Source organism: Phragmites australis, chromosome 10, assembly GCF_958298935.1.
Source record: "Phragmites australis chromosome 10, lpPhrAust1.1, whole genome shotgun sequence".
NCBI classification, from domain to species: Eukaryota; Viridiplantae; Streptophyta; class Magnoliopsida; order Poales; family Poaceae; genus Phragmites; species Phragmites australis.
In genome coordinates, this window is record NC_084930.1 from 1284022 (window position 1) to 1300876 (window position 16855).

The 16855-nt window shown below is 46.5% G+C and overlaps 4 protein-coding genes across 7 annotated transcripts; all 4 read right to left on the minus strand.

Moving 5' to 3' along the window:
- Window positions 1–1987: 1987 nt before the first annotated feature.
- On the minus strand, window positions 1988–2976 carry LOC133883443 (uncharacterized). The gene has a single exon (XM_062322775.1). It carries the CDS (start codon window positions 2909–2911, stop codon window positions 2072–2074), a length of 840 nt encoding a protein of 279 aa, XP_062178759.1. The 5' UTR covers window positions 2912–2976; the 3' UTR covers window positions 1988–2071.
- Window positions 2977–4804: 1828 nt separating this feature from the next.
- On the minus strand, window positions 4805–5767 carry LOC133883386 (uncharacterized). Its single transcript, XM_062322699.1, has one exon. The coding sequence runs from the start codon at window positions 5723–5725 to the stop codon at window positions 4877–4879; it is 849 nt and encodes a 282-aa protein (XP_062178683.1). The 5' UTR covers window positions 5726–5767; the 3' UTR covers window positions 4805–4876.
- Window positions 5768–6906: 1139 nt separating this feature from the next.
- On the minus strand, window positions 6907–9590 carry LOC133883612 (NADH dehydrogenase [ubiquinone] 1 beta subcomplex subunit 2-like). Its single transcript, XM_062322987.1, has 4 exons — window positions 9432–9590; window positions 8219–8264; window positions 8065–8127; window positions 6907–7271 (listed from the first exon to the last, which is right to left on the minus strand). Exons 1-4 carry the CDS (start codon window positions 9536–9538, stop codon window positions 7245–7247), a joined length of 243 nt encoding a protein of 80 aa, XP_062178971.1. The 5' UTR covers window positions 9539–9590; the 3' UTR covers window positions 6907–7244.
- Window positions 9591–14279: 4689 nt separating this feature from the next.
- Window positions 14280–16728, minus strand: LOC133930333 (expansin-like A4). Of its 4 annotated transcripts, XM_062376971.1 has the most exons (6): window positions 16112–16728; window positions 15916–16028; window positions 15621–15808; window positions 15143–15272; window positions 14745–15066; window positions 14280–14650 (listed from the first exon to the last, which is right to left on the minus strand). In XM_062376971.1, the coding sequence occupies exons 1-5, from the start codon at window positions 16509–16511 to the stop codon at window positions 14794–14796; spliced, it is 1104 nt and encodes a 367-aa protein (XP_062232955.1). In that variant the 5' UTR covers window positions 16512–16728; the 3' UTR covers window positions 14280–14650; window positions 14745–14793. The 4 variants fall into 4 exon arrangements, 3 of the variants coding, with proteins under 3 accessions (XP_062232955.1, XP_062232954.1, XP_062232953.1); XR_009911738.1 differs by having other exon boundaries at window positions 14745–15272; XM_062376970.1 differs by having other exon boundaries at window positions 14280–15066.
- Between the last annotated feature and the right edge of the window lie 127 nt (window positions 16729–16855).

Here is a 16855-nt window from a genome sequence, read left to right on the forward strand (position 1 = left end):
ATCTTAAAAAATTCATAATTTTTTCATACGAATTTGGATGAGGACAAACTTTATATAAAAATTATAGCTCTCGACGAGATCTATAACTTTGGAGTTAAAAACTTTTTTTATTTGAAGTCATTTAGATGTCCAAATAATCATTTGAAGTTTCAAATAGAAGATATCAAAATGAATGCATATGCTATAATGATCAGTAGTAGTTCTGTGATGGGATGGTGAGAAGAGTTCGCACGAGCTGAGAGGTTTTAAGTTTGAGTACCAAAAACCACACGCACGGATTGGCTATTTTACTGAACACTGCACAGATTGCACACACTTTTTTATACATAGTCGAACAGAGATAAACTTTATATGAATATTGTAGAATTTGAAGAGATATATAACTTTGTAGTTGAAAACTTTTTCGTTTAAGATCATTTAGATGTTCAAATAGCCGTTCAAACGTTTGGTCAGAAGATATCAAAAGAATTGATTTTGCTATTATAGTCAAAAATGAATGAGAGGTGAGATAGTTAGAGGGGTCATACGCACGAAGCGAAGCCACTGTGAGGTCGTGAGTTTGAGTCCTAAGAACCGCATGCGAGCGAAAATCGTGGAGCTACTGTGAGCTCAGGTGCGATAGAGTGAGCAGTGACTAATTGGGTTCCTCTGGCCACGAAAAAAATATATATTTTGATTTTTCAACCCCAAAAACGTTGAATCGGGAACTGACTATTACCACCGGATGATGATAGTGATAGTCCACCTATCACTACCGGTTGGAGTCACTAATCAGCACTGATAGGGAGTTCAGTGCTGGTTCCATAATCGGAACTGATAATCTATGACTATTAGTGTTGAGTAATCAGTGGTGGTTCAAAACCTGCCACTGATAGTAATTTTGGATCACCACTGATAATGTGTTTTATTGTAGTGTCTCGTCGTCTCGTGCAATCCTTCCTAATCGGTGACTTGACGATCGGCATTTCGCGTTCGTCGTTTGCAGTAATCCATCAATTGTCAGGTTGGGGTTCAAATTCTTACGAGTTCCACGTGATAATTAGTACGATTTCTTTAAATTGAAATTATTGAAGAACTATTTAAGATCCACAATATCTTAAGAAAGATTAAGTGGTTTGTCAACTTTATGCATTAAGAAGTACTTACTGAATGAGATTGATGTCGATACCATCATCAATGACTTCGTATTTAGAAATATTAGAAGAAATTGTTTAAAATGAACTTTAAAAAGTGTTTGAGGTGAACGTTGCTTTTAGATGTACTTAAAGTGTTTATCAGAAACAATTTTTTAAAATGCATCGAATATTATCTTTACAAATTATATATTAATTAATTTTTTATGTGTTTAATAGGCCATTTTTAGTTTCACTCCGAGAGACCAAAATCTCAGGACCAGCTCTGTACATAAGTTTGAGAGAATTTTCATGAATTTTGTCGACAGGCATCTGTAGTGGTGCAAGTCCCATGACCGACTTGGTGGCCGCTCCTTTATTTAGTGATCGATGTCGGAGATCTCAGCTAATCTTCAATAAAATAGTGGTGCATTGATCAGTTTTGTCTCTCAAAATGATTCGAATATTGTAGGTCCCTCGTTCGAACGCGCGTGGTGTTTCAGGAACTTGATCTAGATCCAGATCATGGATGGTCACAGTTTGATTTAAGAATAGTGTCAGCAGAGATCTTATCTTAAAGTAATTTTCGTCAATGGGAGCCTGTCCCCCTTCGTTCTGATGTGTAGATTTATGAAATAGTGCATCTATGAATTCCAAATTAGCAAAATTCTTGTGGAAATTCGAGCAAAAAAGGGTATATGAAACGGTTGTTCGATTTGAGCCGACCGTGAGAGATGGGTTTAAGCTTGTGAGCACCAATCGTGAATGTGTTTTTCTTCGACGAAACATATATCACAGAAATGCATTTCAAGCAGACAAATTGAATAGATATTTGCGCAAGGAGACACATGCAGAGCGAGATATGTAGAGCCGAACAAGAGATTTTTTTTCTTTGCAGGAATAATTCGTTCAGTTTCTATGTACACTTGAGTTAATTTGGAGACTTTTGATGTCCGAAATTAGCATGTCTGGGTGTGGATATTTAGGAGAGCGACCCTGGTGTGCAGGATGCTCCTGAACACCTTGTCACTCCCGGCTTCCATCTCCGCAATGCATTCTTCAAGGTCTTCCAACCTGTCGAGCGCAGCCATCTCCTTCTCGTCGGAGGAAGCAGCCTTGGTCCTCTTGACCAAGGAGACCAGCGTCGTTGATTTCTTGGAAGAAGACGCGGCGGCTGTGGTCGCGGCCGAGGAGATGGACTCCAAGGCCGAGAACACGGCCGCGGACGCGGACGCGACGGCGGCCACAGCCTCGGCGAGGACACCGGACACCTCGACCTCCGCGGCGCTGGCCGCGGGGCCAACCACCTGGGGGAACTTGGCGGCCGCGCGCACGGACGAAGCGAGGTGGGCGAGCTCCTTCTCGGCATGGCGCTGGGCGCGGACCGCGGAGGAGAGCCGGGACAGGTCGCGTCTCCGGAGCGCGGCCTGGACCTCGGCTGCGTGGCGTTTGACCTCGAGGACTGTCTCCTGGAAGGCGCCGTGCGCATCGGCGAGGACGAGGAAGCCGTCGAGGAGGCAGTCTGCGGTGGCAGCACCACTGTGTAGAGCGGCGCGCGCCTCCGGGAGGAGGAGGAGCTCGGCAAGCGCGGCGTGGAGCGCGTGGAGGTGCGCGAGGCCCGAGGAGGCCGGGGCGGTGGGTTCGGCGACCCAGGCGCGGACGGCCCGGATGTTGTTCTGGAGGTGGGCGAGCAGCGGGTGGGAGCGGGACGACGGGAGGCTGACGGAGCGGACGTGGTGCCTGGAGGACAGCGCCGGGCTGAGAGGGAAGGAGATGGAGCGGCCGAAGGTGGGCGCCATTTCTGAATGCTGCCGGATCTTCTTTCTTGCCTGTTTGCGTATGTTTGTTGTGATGACGAGAGGAGAGGGAGAGTGGGGTATATAAAGAGGACGAGGCGGCGCGGCCATGGGATGGGATGGGATGGGAGTTGGGGGCGGCATGGCATGTGTGGGCGGTTGGTGGCGCGCGGGAGTCGTCGGCGAGGCTGGATGCATTCCTGGATGGTGTGGAGGGCCACGCGCGCGGTGCTCTGATGCAAGGCCTTATCCACTACATGACATCAGACAAAAAGAGCCACGATAAACCACAGGACTTTGATCTATCATTAATAACAGATTATCAGTGTTAAGATCTATCATCTATGATCTTATTACACATCACTTATATAAAAATATTACTCGTCATCCATAACTATTTTTTATAGTGATTATCATCTCGCAGTCACTAGGCATGCATATATTGTGTTGTATGTGGAGGACTAATACCAGCTCTGTTTGCATGCTTGTTGCTTGCCCATGGTTGTTTCTCACTTCTGTTCCTCGCGCATTTCACAGCGGCGGACATCATATACTCCTGTCTATCCTCAAACAAGCACCGGAAGACGGAAGGTAGCTGATCTGATCCCACGTAACGTGCCTATCCTCCATTCCCATGTTATTCGGGTACACAGCACAGCACAGCAGTTTTTTAACAGACAAGTTCGTCAGCTCACTAGCTACCTGCCGGCTGGACATGCATGGCCGGTGCACCGATCGGGCGTCGGCAACAACATTAATTATTATGTCGGGCCGTTAGCTAGCTCAGTTCCTTTGGCCGCTCGCTCGTGACAGATCGACCAGACCAATCGATCGATATCATTCGCACGCATGGCCGCTTCCGGTGCCGGCGCGGTGCCCGACACGATCCGCGACGGGAGGGGCGAGCGGGGAGACAGCTCGTGCGCGAGGGACGCCGACGCACGCCCTCTGCTCGGTACGGATCGATCGTGTACGTACGGCGCCCGGGCCTTGTTGGTTTCGTCGTGTTGCATCTGCATCTCGCTCGCTGTCTGATTCGTCCTCGCGTACGCTTGACGACTGCGACGGGGCGATGGAGATGCTCGTGCGTGGATATTCCCCGGCACACCATGCATGCTTGCTGCTGCACGCCTTAATCGTACGTCTGGTCTCCAATGGATCAGTCCCCCACGTACGTCCATCAGATCGGCACTGTCCTACAACTTGAGCTGCCTGCACCCTGCAGTGCGATACTCCATATACTTACGTGTCTGTGTATATTGCGTGAGTTTGAAAGACCAAGTTTACCATCAAAGAAAGAAAGGAAGACCAAGTTTCATGGAGAAATATGGGACTTGCTGCAAGTTTTAAAGACCAAGCTTCGTGGATACATCATATTGGCGTAACTTCGTGCTGTCTTTTTTCCTTTTTTTGAGAAGAAGGGGACTTGCTGCTAGTTTTACAAAGGAACAGGAACACTGTATATGGGGCCTGGGCCTTGGTGGTAAAGAAATAGTCAACACTATGCGCCTTAGATGTGAACATTACCGGATCCCATTTATCCACTAGCCAACTTTGTAGTGCTGAACTTCAGAGCATCGTCAATTCATCATACACATTTGAAGGCAAATATGGAGACATGGAGTAGTGTATTGCATATGTAAGAAACATGAGATGCGCACTGAACAATTCAAGACCAAATTAAAAGTATGCACGCTTTCTTTTTCAGATAATGGAAACCAATTACGCACGCAGTTGTAGTAGTACTTTACAAAAACTCAGGTTATTTACAGACTTACAGTTACATTCATGTTTCCCTGACTGCTAATTCAAGATGTTCTAATTCAACATTATTGTGATCAGGGTGGGCCGTAGCTTCAGACATAACAATTTTTTGTATTTTATAGTGTAATTTGGTCCCTCTTTAACCAGTTAGAACCCCGGTCCCCTATGAATTTGGGTTCAATCCGTCACTGGGAACAGCTAGAGCTAGAAGATTTGGGTGTGTATGTTGAGCAGTGCAACCCTGGTCTGAACGAGGCTCCTGAACACCTTGTCGCTGCCGCTCTCCAGCTCGCCGATGCACTCCTCAAGCTCCTCCAGCGTCTCCATCAACGCCATCGTCTCCTTCTCTTCCTCGGACACCTTCTTGATCAGGCACATCAGCGCTGCCGTCCTCTTGCAGGAGCACGCCGCCGCGGAGACCGACGCCGACATGGCCGCCACGGTGTTGAACAGCGCCGCTGAGGCGGACGCTGTGGCTGCCGCGGCCTCGGCCAGCAACCCTGCCACCTCGACCTCCGCCGCGCTGCCTCCGAGGCCAAGGCGCGAGGGTCTGCTGGCGCCGTCCCTGGCCGCGGCCGCGAGCCGGACCAGTTCCTTCCCGGCCTTGCGCTGCGACCTCAGCGCGGAGGCGAGGCGCGCGCCATCGTGGCGGCGGACGGCAGCCAGGGCCTCGGCGACGTCCTGCTTGAGCTCAACGACGGCCTCCTGGAAGCTTCCGTGCGCGTCGGCGAGGCGGAGGAAGGCGTCGAGGAGGCGGTCGTTGCTGCTGCTGGCGGCGCCGGAGAGCGCGGCCTGGGCCTCTGGGAGGTCGAGGAGGTCGCCGAGCGCGGCGTGGAGCGCGTCGACGTGCGCGAGGCCGGAGGCGACGGAAGTGGGGTCCTGCGCCCAGGCGCGGACGGCGCGGATGTGGGTATGGAGGTGGGCGAGGATAGTGTGGGAGTGGCACGGGAGGCTGACGGAGCGGGCGTGGTAGGCGGACGCCGCCATGCGAGGCTTGGAGGACCTGGACGGGTTCAGAGGGAAGGAGATGGAGCGCGCGAAGCTGGGCGCCATGCCTGCCTGTATGTTAGCTGAGCTCGTCGTTGTCGGTGTGTCTGCGGCGTGTTCCTTCCTGGTTTATAAAGAGGCGCACGCACGGTGAGCTGAAGCTGGTAGCTAGCAGCGTCAGCGTCGGCCTGCCTGCCATGTCTAGTGGCATGCATGCGAAGTTGAAACTGAGCTCGATCGATGGTTGGATGGATCACGCGCTGTGACCTGAGTGAGATTGTACAGGAGCTAGCTGGTTGTCAGACAAGACAAGTGGCATGCACGCACGTACTAGAAATCATCTCCACTTGATGATGGGTTGGTGCTGTGCTCTTGTGTTGGGCGTGTGTGCGTGCGCACGAGTGGCTTGGCTTGATTACTTTACTCATCATTGATGGACAGGAGGAGAGCTAGAGGGTCGTCTCGGAGGTTGGCAACTTCTCGGCTGGTGGGCAGATGCTTCCCTCGTGTGTCGTGTTGCCCTCTGGCGTCGTTACGTTGGCATGCACGTGCCTCCGCAAGATTCACTACTGGCACGTATCGCCAGGCCCAACTTGTTTGCATGTCAGTACGCATATCACACACAAAGAGAGCCAGAGCACAGCTGGCCGGACTGGATCGCCTCGACTGCATCGGTCAGTACCGCGTGCCTGCCAAGTGGATGGATGGATACGCTTGCAACTGCAGGTTACCATCAACTAGGCATTTGCCACGCTCCCACCAAGGAAGGTGACCTGAATTTCGAATTAAACAAGCACGGCTCTCTCCACGATCCTACATCTGACTGCTTAATTACTCACTCTGCAGATTTACGTGCAGTGCAGGTGATATGCCAGCTAATCAAATGTGGACAGTGAGTGTACAGAAGATGATTAGCTCTTCTTGCTACCATCTTCATCCATCGGCTACGCCTGCAATGGAAATCACCACCTACTGCTCTCTCTGCAAGTGCAACGTTTCAACCGGCTGTCCACCCTCCTTGTCATGAGGCATTATATTATGGCTCCTTGCAAGAAGCCTACCATGGAATCCTGTCAAGTTACCAGATAGAGAGCCCATTTCTTGTCATCTAAAACAAATAGAGGGGGTGGCTAAAGGACCATCGTTCCACACTCAAAAAGCCCCTGCTTGAATGACAACCATCACTTGGAATGCAAAAGGAATATAAGGCCAGACTTTACACGAAGAAGGGTCGACCTCGCCCATCATGGACAAAAAAAAAACTTCATGCCATTCCTCTTCTTAATTGAGCTGTTGTAGGATATAGCCCGTATAATACAGATTTCCTTACGGTTAACACACAGCAAAGACAAGGGGCACAAGAAGTAGCGATCCCAAGGAGCAGCGTCATACACGAATTAATTCTCACAACATTTGCACCGAAGCTTGAAATCAAATACACAACCACAATTGTAAGAAATCCGGTTTGTGCTAAACAACTTGCAAACAATACGAGTCCCATGCGGGGTAGCATACTTTATTAACTGACACTTTAGTTGGAACATGCCAAGCATCGAGCCACCCTCAGCCGCACGGAGCAGTGAACTTAATGAGATGATGACGATGATGATGCCTGCGCAAAATAATGACGACTTCATGAGTTACCAGTGAGCCAATGGAGTTTCTGCTTTCTTTTTTTTCTTTTTTTAAGAACAGTATAGTAGATCCACTGAAAGCGAATGGCTCTTTGTTTTTACACTTAAGGAATTAATTATCAGTCAAAACAGTATACATCAGTTTACTGCTTCAAATTATCAAACATGCACGATATAAGCAAACACAACAAATAAAGGCAGTTAAAAATATCTGGGAGTCCCATACTCACATGGAACATGATCGATGTATTACAGGTACATTTCAAAAGGAAATGAAGAATGAACCCAGGTGATCAGCTGGTTAACTAAGAACAACTAGACAAGAGCAAATATCAACTAGTTGGTACCTCTAAGTGAAGCACGCAATAGGTCATGAACAGATAACCTTGTAAATTGATGAAGTGTCATATAACGATGACATTAAAATGATTGTGCAACACTCAGCACGTGGTAGGTCTGCCTTTTGTCATGACCAGTCAAGAAGTGTATAAGCTTGATAAATATACAAGATAGTGAGATATGCAGCGACTAATATTTTCGTAGTTGAGAAAAAACTTCTTCCTATTTGGTTTGCAAATCCTCAAAATTAGAACACATAAAAAAAGGAAAAGGAGCCCAATCCCAAGAAAAATAAAAGCCATCGAATGTAACATGCCAAAAGATTGTTAATAGGCACAGGAGTCAAGCAGAAGCAACCTTTTCAATTCATTAACTAAATAAGCTAAAGTATGGATTTTCATAATACTAAGACAAGGGGTCAGATCCTAATACCTCATGCTCATGTCCATGACCATGAGAGTGATCATCATGCCCGTCCCAAGGATGGCGCAAACCCTGAAAACATTGCACTCATTTAACTTGTATCCAAGTAAACCAAGATAAAGTGTAGTAGAGTGAAATTAGACGAAACAAAATAAAATATTACCAAGAGCACAGCACCGTCCTGCTTGGCCCTGTAGAAAACCCAAAACCTATAGATAGCACACTTGGTTATACTTGTGAAAATATGACAAAATCACACTACTAGAATATATGGGGTCTAAACTCTGAACATATCTGAAATAAATCCCTATACTTCTGAACTCTTAAAATCTCAGAACAAATACACGATCAAGGATGATGAGCTCTACCTTCAAAAGAAGGTCAACTTTGAGATTTTGCTGTTTAATGCATCTATGTTCACATGGTATAGGTATCATATCCAATAAGAGTCCGAAGGACTCCCAGCATACAGAAAGGGTTAAGCTGGCTGAAGAACATGCATGGCGGAACTGAAGACTTTAATATCATGCCATATACATTTCTGTGTTTTATGAAATCATGGCATTTTGGCTGTAACTTGATACATACTGTACATGTGGTGCCGGTAATGGGTTAGTTTAATTCTGAGTGAGTGTGACAGGTAATGGGCTAAGTAGTATAGCTAAAATTTCAGAGCTTTTTGTCTTTGGCTTCTGATAATTCTGTTTTATGAAGATGCAAGGGTGATCAAGATAAATTGTCAGCTGCGGTAGCCATTTCAAAGTTAACTGGTCACACGCAATTAGATTTTCACTCTGGAGACGTAATCCTGAACCTGAGAATATATTGCGTGCAATTGAATAAGGTTGTGCAACGATAAATTTCCTTGGATCGATATTAGCTTGACGTGAAGGTGAAAAAATAGCCAGAGCTTATTCACAACTCTTGTAAGACGAGCACAGACACAAAGCCACAGAAGGAGGTTACAAAGTTCCCATCAAATCACCCAAGAGCCTAAAGCATGAAAAGCCTGACATGGCCTTCCCAATCCGCAAGGATGGTGCACGGTTGCTAGCGATCACCACACTAATAGCAGCTCCTAGATGCAGCAATGAGACGATGGCCCAGACGAAACGATCTCAGATAAAAGGCAATGTCCAGCTCCATTTCCACATCCCCAAATAGGATTTTTGCCATGCGGGCTGCGGCTACAGTCTGCGTCGGTGCGAGGAACAGAAGGACGGATCCGGAAGCCCACCCGCGAGGACGAATCCCGCCGCAGCGTTCCATTTCAGCAAATCAGGGAGGCATCGCCGGCGGCGTTGGATCGGGTAAAGCTATGAGATGGATGGATGGATCGGGGGCGGAGAGGAAAGGGGAAGAGCGCGCGTGCGTACCACATGACGGCGCATAGGCCCTTGCCGGCGACTGTGTGCCAGCGCTTGTTGTGCGGGATGGTGTACCCCTTGTAGGTCGTGCCGCCGTGCGCGCCGCCGCCGCCCATCGCCGCCGAGTGCCGCCTCGGGTGTGTGTGGTGGGCAGGGCAGGCCGCTGGATCTGACTCGTATTGGCGGTCTGTTGGGCCATGTCGTGAACTGTGGTGGGCTCCGACCCACAAACAGGCCTAGGCCGTGTGGCCTGCTCTTCTGGGATTTCAAAAATTGCAAATATACGTGTTTGTTTTGAAATTTTGTAAACCTATACTCTTGTTGTCCGTTAGAAGGACGATAGTAACATGTCGTCTAATGAAACAGTGAAAGTTAGCCTGAATTATTTGATTTTTAAATGGAATTAGAAATTATTATGAAATAGAAAATTATGATTTTTTTTTTTAAGTGTTGTGAATCCATTCCTATCGACGGTTAGCAAACTATCAATCTTACGAATACACGATGAAAGTAAGGGATACTCTTTCTTGCCGAATCAAACATTAGAAGATAGAGATTTATACAAATTCAGATCTCTCAAAAAATAATAACCCTACATTATGTGTTCTCGTTTTGATTTTAAAGACATAATAAAGAGGGGTTATTGCTAGCCTAGATGGGATCTAAGACCACTCGAAGGCTTCTTGTGTGTTTTCTTGGTGACAGGTCGAATATATATATATATATATATATATATATATATATATATATATATATATATATATATATATATATATATATATATATATATATATATATATATATATATATGTATATATTTATTTATTTAATGGGTATCCTCTGGACTCCTTTTCAAGTAGTATTTTATCATCTTTAAACTTAGGGATAGATTTATTTATTTAATTGGTATTCTAGAATCTACGAGCAGTTTCTATACATATAGGGACTCCTTTTCCCGATACAGTCGTATGCTCTGATAATCTAGAAAATCCTAGTGGATTTGTATACGTATAGGACATATCCTTAAACAAATGAAGGATGAGGTTGTGGACGTCTCCAATCAGAAGCTGATCTAGAAGAAACTGCTTCGCCACCGTTGCCACCTGACGGAATTTTAGCGCACCTCTTGAATGTGTATCCGGTTTTATTACACTTGTTACACCAATTTACACGGTGCCTGACTTTAGATTAGTTCATGTCATTATGAATGTGCGTGGTCTTGCGATGTCCCTTCTTTTGCGTCATGGTGCCTCACTCGTTGGTTCCATCGGATCGGTCGAGGAACTCTCAACATCCGGTATTCCACCTCATGTAGCACCATTTTGACATTCTCCTCCACAGTATCTGCAGCCTGCAACTTCACAACTCCCTCCGTGTACCTCCACTGCACAAGCAACATATGTGGTATGTCCTCCAAACTGAGATATCAGTTATCTAGAAAACATCCCAATAAACACCTTCACTTCCACGATCTATCAGAACCCTCGGGATCTATTTTGAAACCCTACATTAACTACTTGTACAATTCCACAAAAGTCTTTTCGATTGATCTAGGTATACCTTTATCCACTGAGTCAAACCCCAACAAATCTACCCCTTGTGGACTATAAACAATATCTTTTTCCCTATAAAAAAGAATCTTAAAATACAGCTTATCTGACATACCTATCTATAACCGGCAAAAATTTATACTATTATTTCGGCTTACAATAACTATATGTTGTTGATCTATAACAACAGAACATAATAAAACAAACAGCTAGCATTCCTCTAAAATCCTAGATCTGTTGTATAATCTATGTCCAAAACAAGATCTGATAGCTAATCTAACTAGTTTGTAAAAATAATATTAGAATTAAAATATTTACCTTCACCGTATATGGATTTTGGCAGGACTTCAACGCTTTCTCCTCCCTCCCCTCTCCTTTGCTCTCCCCTCAGTTTGTTGGGGACACAAATGAGCATTATGCTTAGTAGGAGGGCCGGCACACCTCTTAAATAGAAAAGGTTGTCATCCTTCAGATGGGTGACATCTTTTCCATAGCCCCCACACGCGACAGGTAGCATATCACCCTTTCAATAAACGAGAAGTGGGTGGCATCTGATATGGATGGCATTGTTGCCTCGTCGCTGAGGCCGAGCCCACTGACACCTCATGTCACCTGTTGAAAGTACATGTTACAGTTCCAATATGTACTTTCTTACGGGTGATATGAGTATAAAATTAGAACATTTCAAAATGAACATATATATTTGCAATTTTCGGATTTAAAAATAAAAAATTCCACTTCTAGCTCGGGAGGTGCAGCTTCTTAGCCTCTCACCAGTAGATCATCCTTTATCTAAAAAAAGCTGCTTATGAAATCTCTTGAGAACCTTGTCGAGAACGCAGTAGACTCATGGAGGAAACCAGGGGAAATTTCGCTATTTTTGAACCCCAACCGAAATTGGCCTATTTCGGTTAAAAAAATTCGATCCAGTTTAAATAGACCCGGTCCCAATTAATAGACGAATACAAACACATTCCAAATCTAATTCTAGCTCCCTCAAATAAGCAGCCGGTTTTAAAATAATTTATTTTCTCTCTCATCTTATCCTCATGCCTTCCCACCCCAGCGGTCAAACCTCACCGGTCTGTTCCCACTCAAGCAGCGGCGGCGAAGTCTGGACCATGTGTGGCAATGACAGCTAGGATACGCGTGGTGAGGAGCTTGAGCGCAGCGCGACAGGATGTCCTTAATCTCGTGCCTACGAAGATCATAGAGCGGGGAAGATGTTTTGCTAATTTTCTTACTATATCTATTCACGTGGAGTGAGAAGATGGTAGCACGTCTATGTGCGAAACAGATGAGTGAAAGCAGGTCTCAGTGGTTTTTTGTTCAACCAAGCACTGGACTTTTTTGGCTCTTAACCAACTATATGATTTTACTCCTGTTAAAGTTTGATTAAATTTAAGCTACTAGTGCTAAAAAAATCCCTTATTAACAACAATACAATCTCATCTATGTACTGTAGCTGTTACTGTGCTAGTTTTCTCTCCTTAGTATCCAATTTTCTAGAAGATATTATCGTGCTTGATCTCCATCAACCTCTCTCATCGATGTTATACCACATGCCCACATCTTCTGTTAATTTCCTTTATAGTGGCTAGCATCATTGATGCATAGCATGTGCATTAATCCAGTCCTGCCATATATTTTTTTCTCCGTTCCATATTTCTCTTGTTCTGATCAAGTACGTCGAGTCTTCAGTATGCAGCTAGCTCGAGTTGTTAACGCTATATGTTCTATAGCTCTTGCTTCTTATTTCCTTTTGTAGCTTCAAAGAGGCTTCAATGAAGCAGCTACAAGCACGCTGGCTGTGTGCTCCGCAATGCTACAATCATGCATACTGTTGGGATACGAACGTGGCTCGAATAAAATACGGTGAGAATATTTCTTATTAAGGAGGATTTAAGCTTGAAGATGGCTAATAGTTTTGAGAAGAGAAAGAGAAAGAGTGTCGTATGGAGGCAAAAATCTGGAGTACCCTCTTATACCCTTTGAGGACTTATTTTATAGAGAGAAAGAGCATAAGAAATTACCATCTTGCTCCTGAAATATTATGTTGCAATCATATATATAATAGAGTATTCTGGATCTTTCACCCTTTACATACCACGTAGCAGCGGGAATATTATGATCGCTATAGTAATACCACAATACACTGTTTAAATATTTGTTTAAATATTTCAGGCTGAGACATTTCCCCAGCTAATTCCAAGGTTCTAAGAGGCGAGTGGATGCATAATAAATTAGTTCCATCCCCTTCGAAGTTTGAATATCTTGGGTGGCCTTCCATTATTGCAGTGTGGATGCCTTTGTCAGAAACAAGCGCCATGAGCTTCGCCGGGTCACATCCCGAGGGTGATAGTGGTGTAGCTTCATGAAGTCGCACAACCTAAAGCGTCGCTGCAGCGGGGCTCAACGGAGGTAGGCCACCAGGACTTCCTTGGCGGCTCCGGAGGTGGAGCTCAATGGTGGGGCTGAGGGAGGCGGTCTATTACCCTCTCAACAGTAGACACAGCGAGGCTCGACAGAGGTAGTGCCGCCCGAAGCCCTATAGTGATGGTCGGAGGTGAAGTCGACTGTAAGACTGAGAGAGACAGTCCGCTACCCTCTCAGCGTTAGACGCGATGATGCTTGACAAAGGCAGGGTCGATCGGAGCGTCACAGCAAGGGCAGAGCGACCCCCTCAACATGTGGCCGCAGTGATGCTCGACGTTGACGAGGCTATCTGAAGCACCGCGGCGATAGCCAAAGGTAGCGTCGATAACGAGGCTGAGGAAGGCGGTCCGCTACCCCTTAGTGGTAGACATATATATATATATATATATATATATATATATATATATATATATATATATATATAGGAAAACTAGTATGTACTCCTGGGTGTATGTACTCCCACCTCTCATATACCACTTTTACACATGAGTTATACTTCTTTATCACTTTAAATATACTTCATTAGTAATTATAAGATACTACAATACAAATCCCACGAAAATTTTTATGAAATTCCATGATTTTTATCTTAATTTGCGTATATACTTCTTTTATGTATAAAAAAGAGTATATAGCAAAAATGAAAGGCTAACATTGAATTTTTTTTCATACAACTCATATTGGAGTATCTTAGAATTAGTATTAGAATATACTAAAAATGATAAAAGAGTATAAAGTGTTTGTTTAGGTGGTATATTGCATGTGGGAGTACATACTCCTAGGAGTATAGAATAGGTGTCATATATATATATATATATATATATATATATATATATATATATATATATTTTGAGGGAATTGCAAAACAACATTACAATACCGCGAAATCGAAATGATGTTCACTTCGCAGGAGGAGCGGGGTGCAATGTCAAGGCAAGATTGGCCCCGCCAAAGCCAAATCAATGATCGCAAAATGCCACGCATCACGGAGCCGTGCTGCACTGCACGACAAGGAGACACTGCATCTGCATGCATGGATAGCGCCACACCGGTGTCCTTCCTACTCAACCGTGTCCGTGACAGCAACAGTAACATGCTCATGTGATCCCCAGGCCAAAAAATTCTCTCTGTACCCATCGCCGGCCGATCAAGCAGCAACGACTGACACGGCGCTGCATTGCATTGCATTGCTTGCACACATGTGATGCTAAAGGACAAGGTCACAGCCCATCGTCTTCGCCCCTGCCACAGCCCAAAAAGATGCGGCGGATCATGGACCGAGTTACTGTATGTACAGTCAAGCTAAGCTCGCCTGGCTTGTGCCATTGTACCGTACGTTTTCATCATCGCTTCGATTTCACGCCGATGAGGACGTGACGTGCGTGTCATCTCAGCTCCTCGTTGTCATCGTCGGCGGTGCGGCAGGAGAGGCTGCAGGTGCGCAGGGCGACGTCGGTGACCCGCAGGCCGGTGTCGTACACCGTGCCGGGCCGCCAGTCCGCCGGCAGCGCCTGCTCCGTCCGCAGCCACTTGCCGCCGAAGCCGGCCGTGACGACGATGCGAAGCTGAAGCGGGCCGGGCGGGGCGCGGGGCGTGCGCCACACGCCCTGCCTGCGCCGCAGCGCCATGGATCGCCAGGACAGCGGCGTGGCGCCCACCTGCGCCATGCAGATTGCTCGCTGTCACCTTGCTCTGCTTCGCGAATCGTGGAACGGACTGTTGCATGTGGCGTACCTGCGCGATCTCGACTGCGGCGATGTCGGTCTGGCCGCCTTGGTAGAGGAACCTGATGGCCAGCTGCCTCGGGCTCCTGCTCCCCTCTTCCACTCGTATTGCCAAATTCTTCTTGTACTCGCACGGTATCCTGCATCATATGGTTCAACTTTACAAGGACGAAATATCACAAAAATGCCTCCATTCAACTGCGTGCGCGTTGTCAAATATATCTGCGACGAAAATCAGTCCCAATTTGATTTTTGTGAAACAGAGGACATCCATATTTTACATCCGTGAGTAGTACAGACGTAGAACTAAAAAATGTCTAAACATATAACGACTTTGAGTGCTTACATCAACATCTGGCTCAGGAGCATCTATAAAAATTGATGGTTAATGTTTTGAGGATTTCATATATTCTACCGCTGAACCAATGCAACTCTGCGACGTTATCAAGCTAGCTTCTGAAATGAATGAAGCGGCAGATTTACCGTACCTTCTGAAGTCGACCTGCACATTGTCCAAGCTGGTGAGTTGATCAGACATGCCGCGCTTGGCCATCGCCGTGAAGGCCGTCCTGGCGAGCAGAAACCCCGTCCGGTTGGCCTGCGCCTTCTTCACCGCGTCCGTGACGACGACCTTGACGCCGTCGTCGGCGCACACTCGCTGGTCTCTGCAGCTCAGCTGCAGGAAAGCAGACGGTATTAAATAAATAACAGATGTTATGCTTATTTGCAACAAGGCTTGGATATATATATATAATTAACTAGAGGTAGTGCTCGCGCATGCACCTGGTAGCAGGCACCGCAGCCGGCACCATCGAGGAAGAAGTCAGCGCTGGCGGCGGCGATGTGGCCTCCGTTCAGCGGCATGGCCATGGCACCGTACCCACAAGCACCGCCTTCTGTACATCGATATGAAAATTGAGTCTAAGATGACTGCTGCTTGATCGGGAGCCGGGACACATGGAAATGCACGCGTGTTTACCGTTGAGGTCGGCGGCGGGGGGGAGGAGAGAGGCGGTGGAGTGGCGAGGGCACCAATCGCAGTAGTAGTTGTAGTTGGAGGAAAACGAAGACGAAGAGCAGGAAGCGGGAGACAGGAATTGGCCGGTGATAAGGAGAAGCAAGAGCAGCGGCGGCACCATGGCGGCGGTGGCGTGGAAGAAATGGGCGCCCATGGGAACGAAACTCTTGCTTAGCTCCAACTGATGAAGAAATGGGCGCCCATGGGAACGAAACTCTTGCTTAGCTCCAACTGATGGATAAGGCGCGCGCGCGGTCAAGGAGAGACGAAATGATGAGAGAGAGAGAGAGAGAGAGAGAGAGAGAGAGAGATTGATTATTAGTCGTTGGAACGTGGGGGGCATCAACGATCGATATGACATCAAAATACGAGAAAGAAAGAAGGAAAGAAGAAACGGCGAGCGAGCCGAGTGGAGTGGCTGGAGCTAGGGGAAGGAAAAAGAAAAGGAGAAAGGATGGGGGAGTGGGAGAAGTGGTGGAATGGAGGTAGAAAGAAGAGACCGGCGTGCGAGGAGAACCCAAAGGCGCGACAGGGATGATGGGGTTGAAAGAAAGTGGCTGTCGCTGCTCGAATGCAAAGTGTTCGGCGCATTCATTCCAATATTTCGGCTCCCACATATGATCTGCGCCTCATTTTTTTTCGTGTTCTTACGACCATGCAATGTATTTATTCCACTGTTCCACTAAAAAAAATGTAATGTATGGC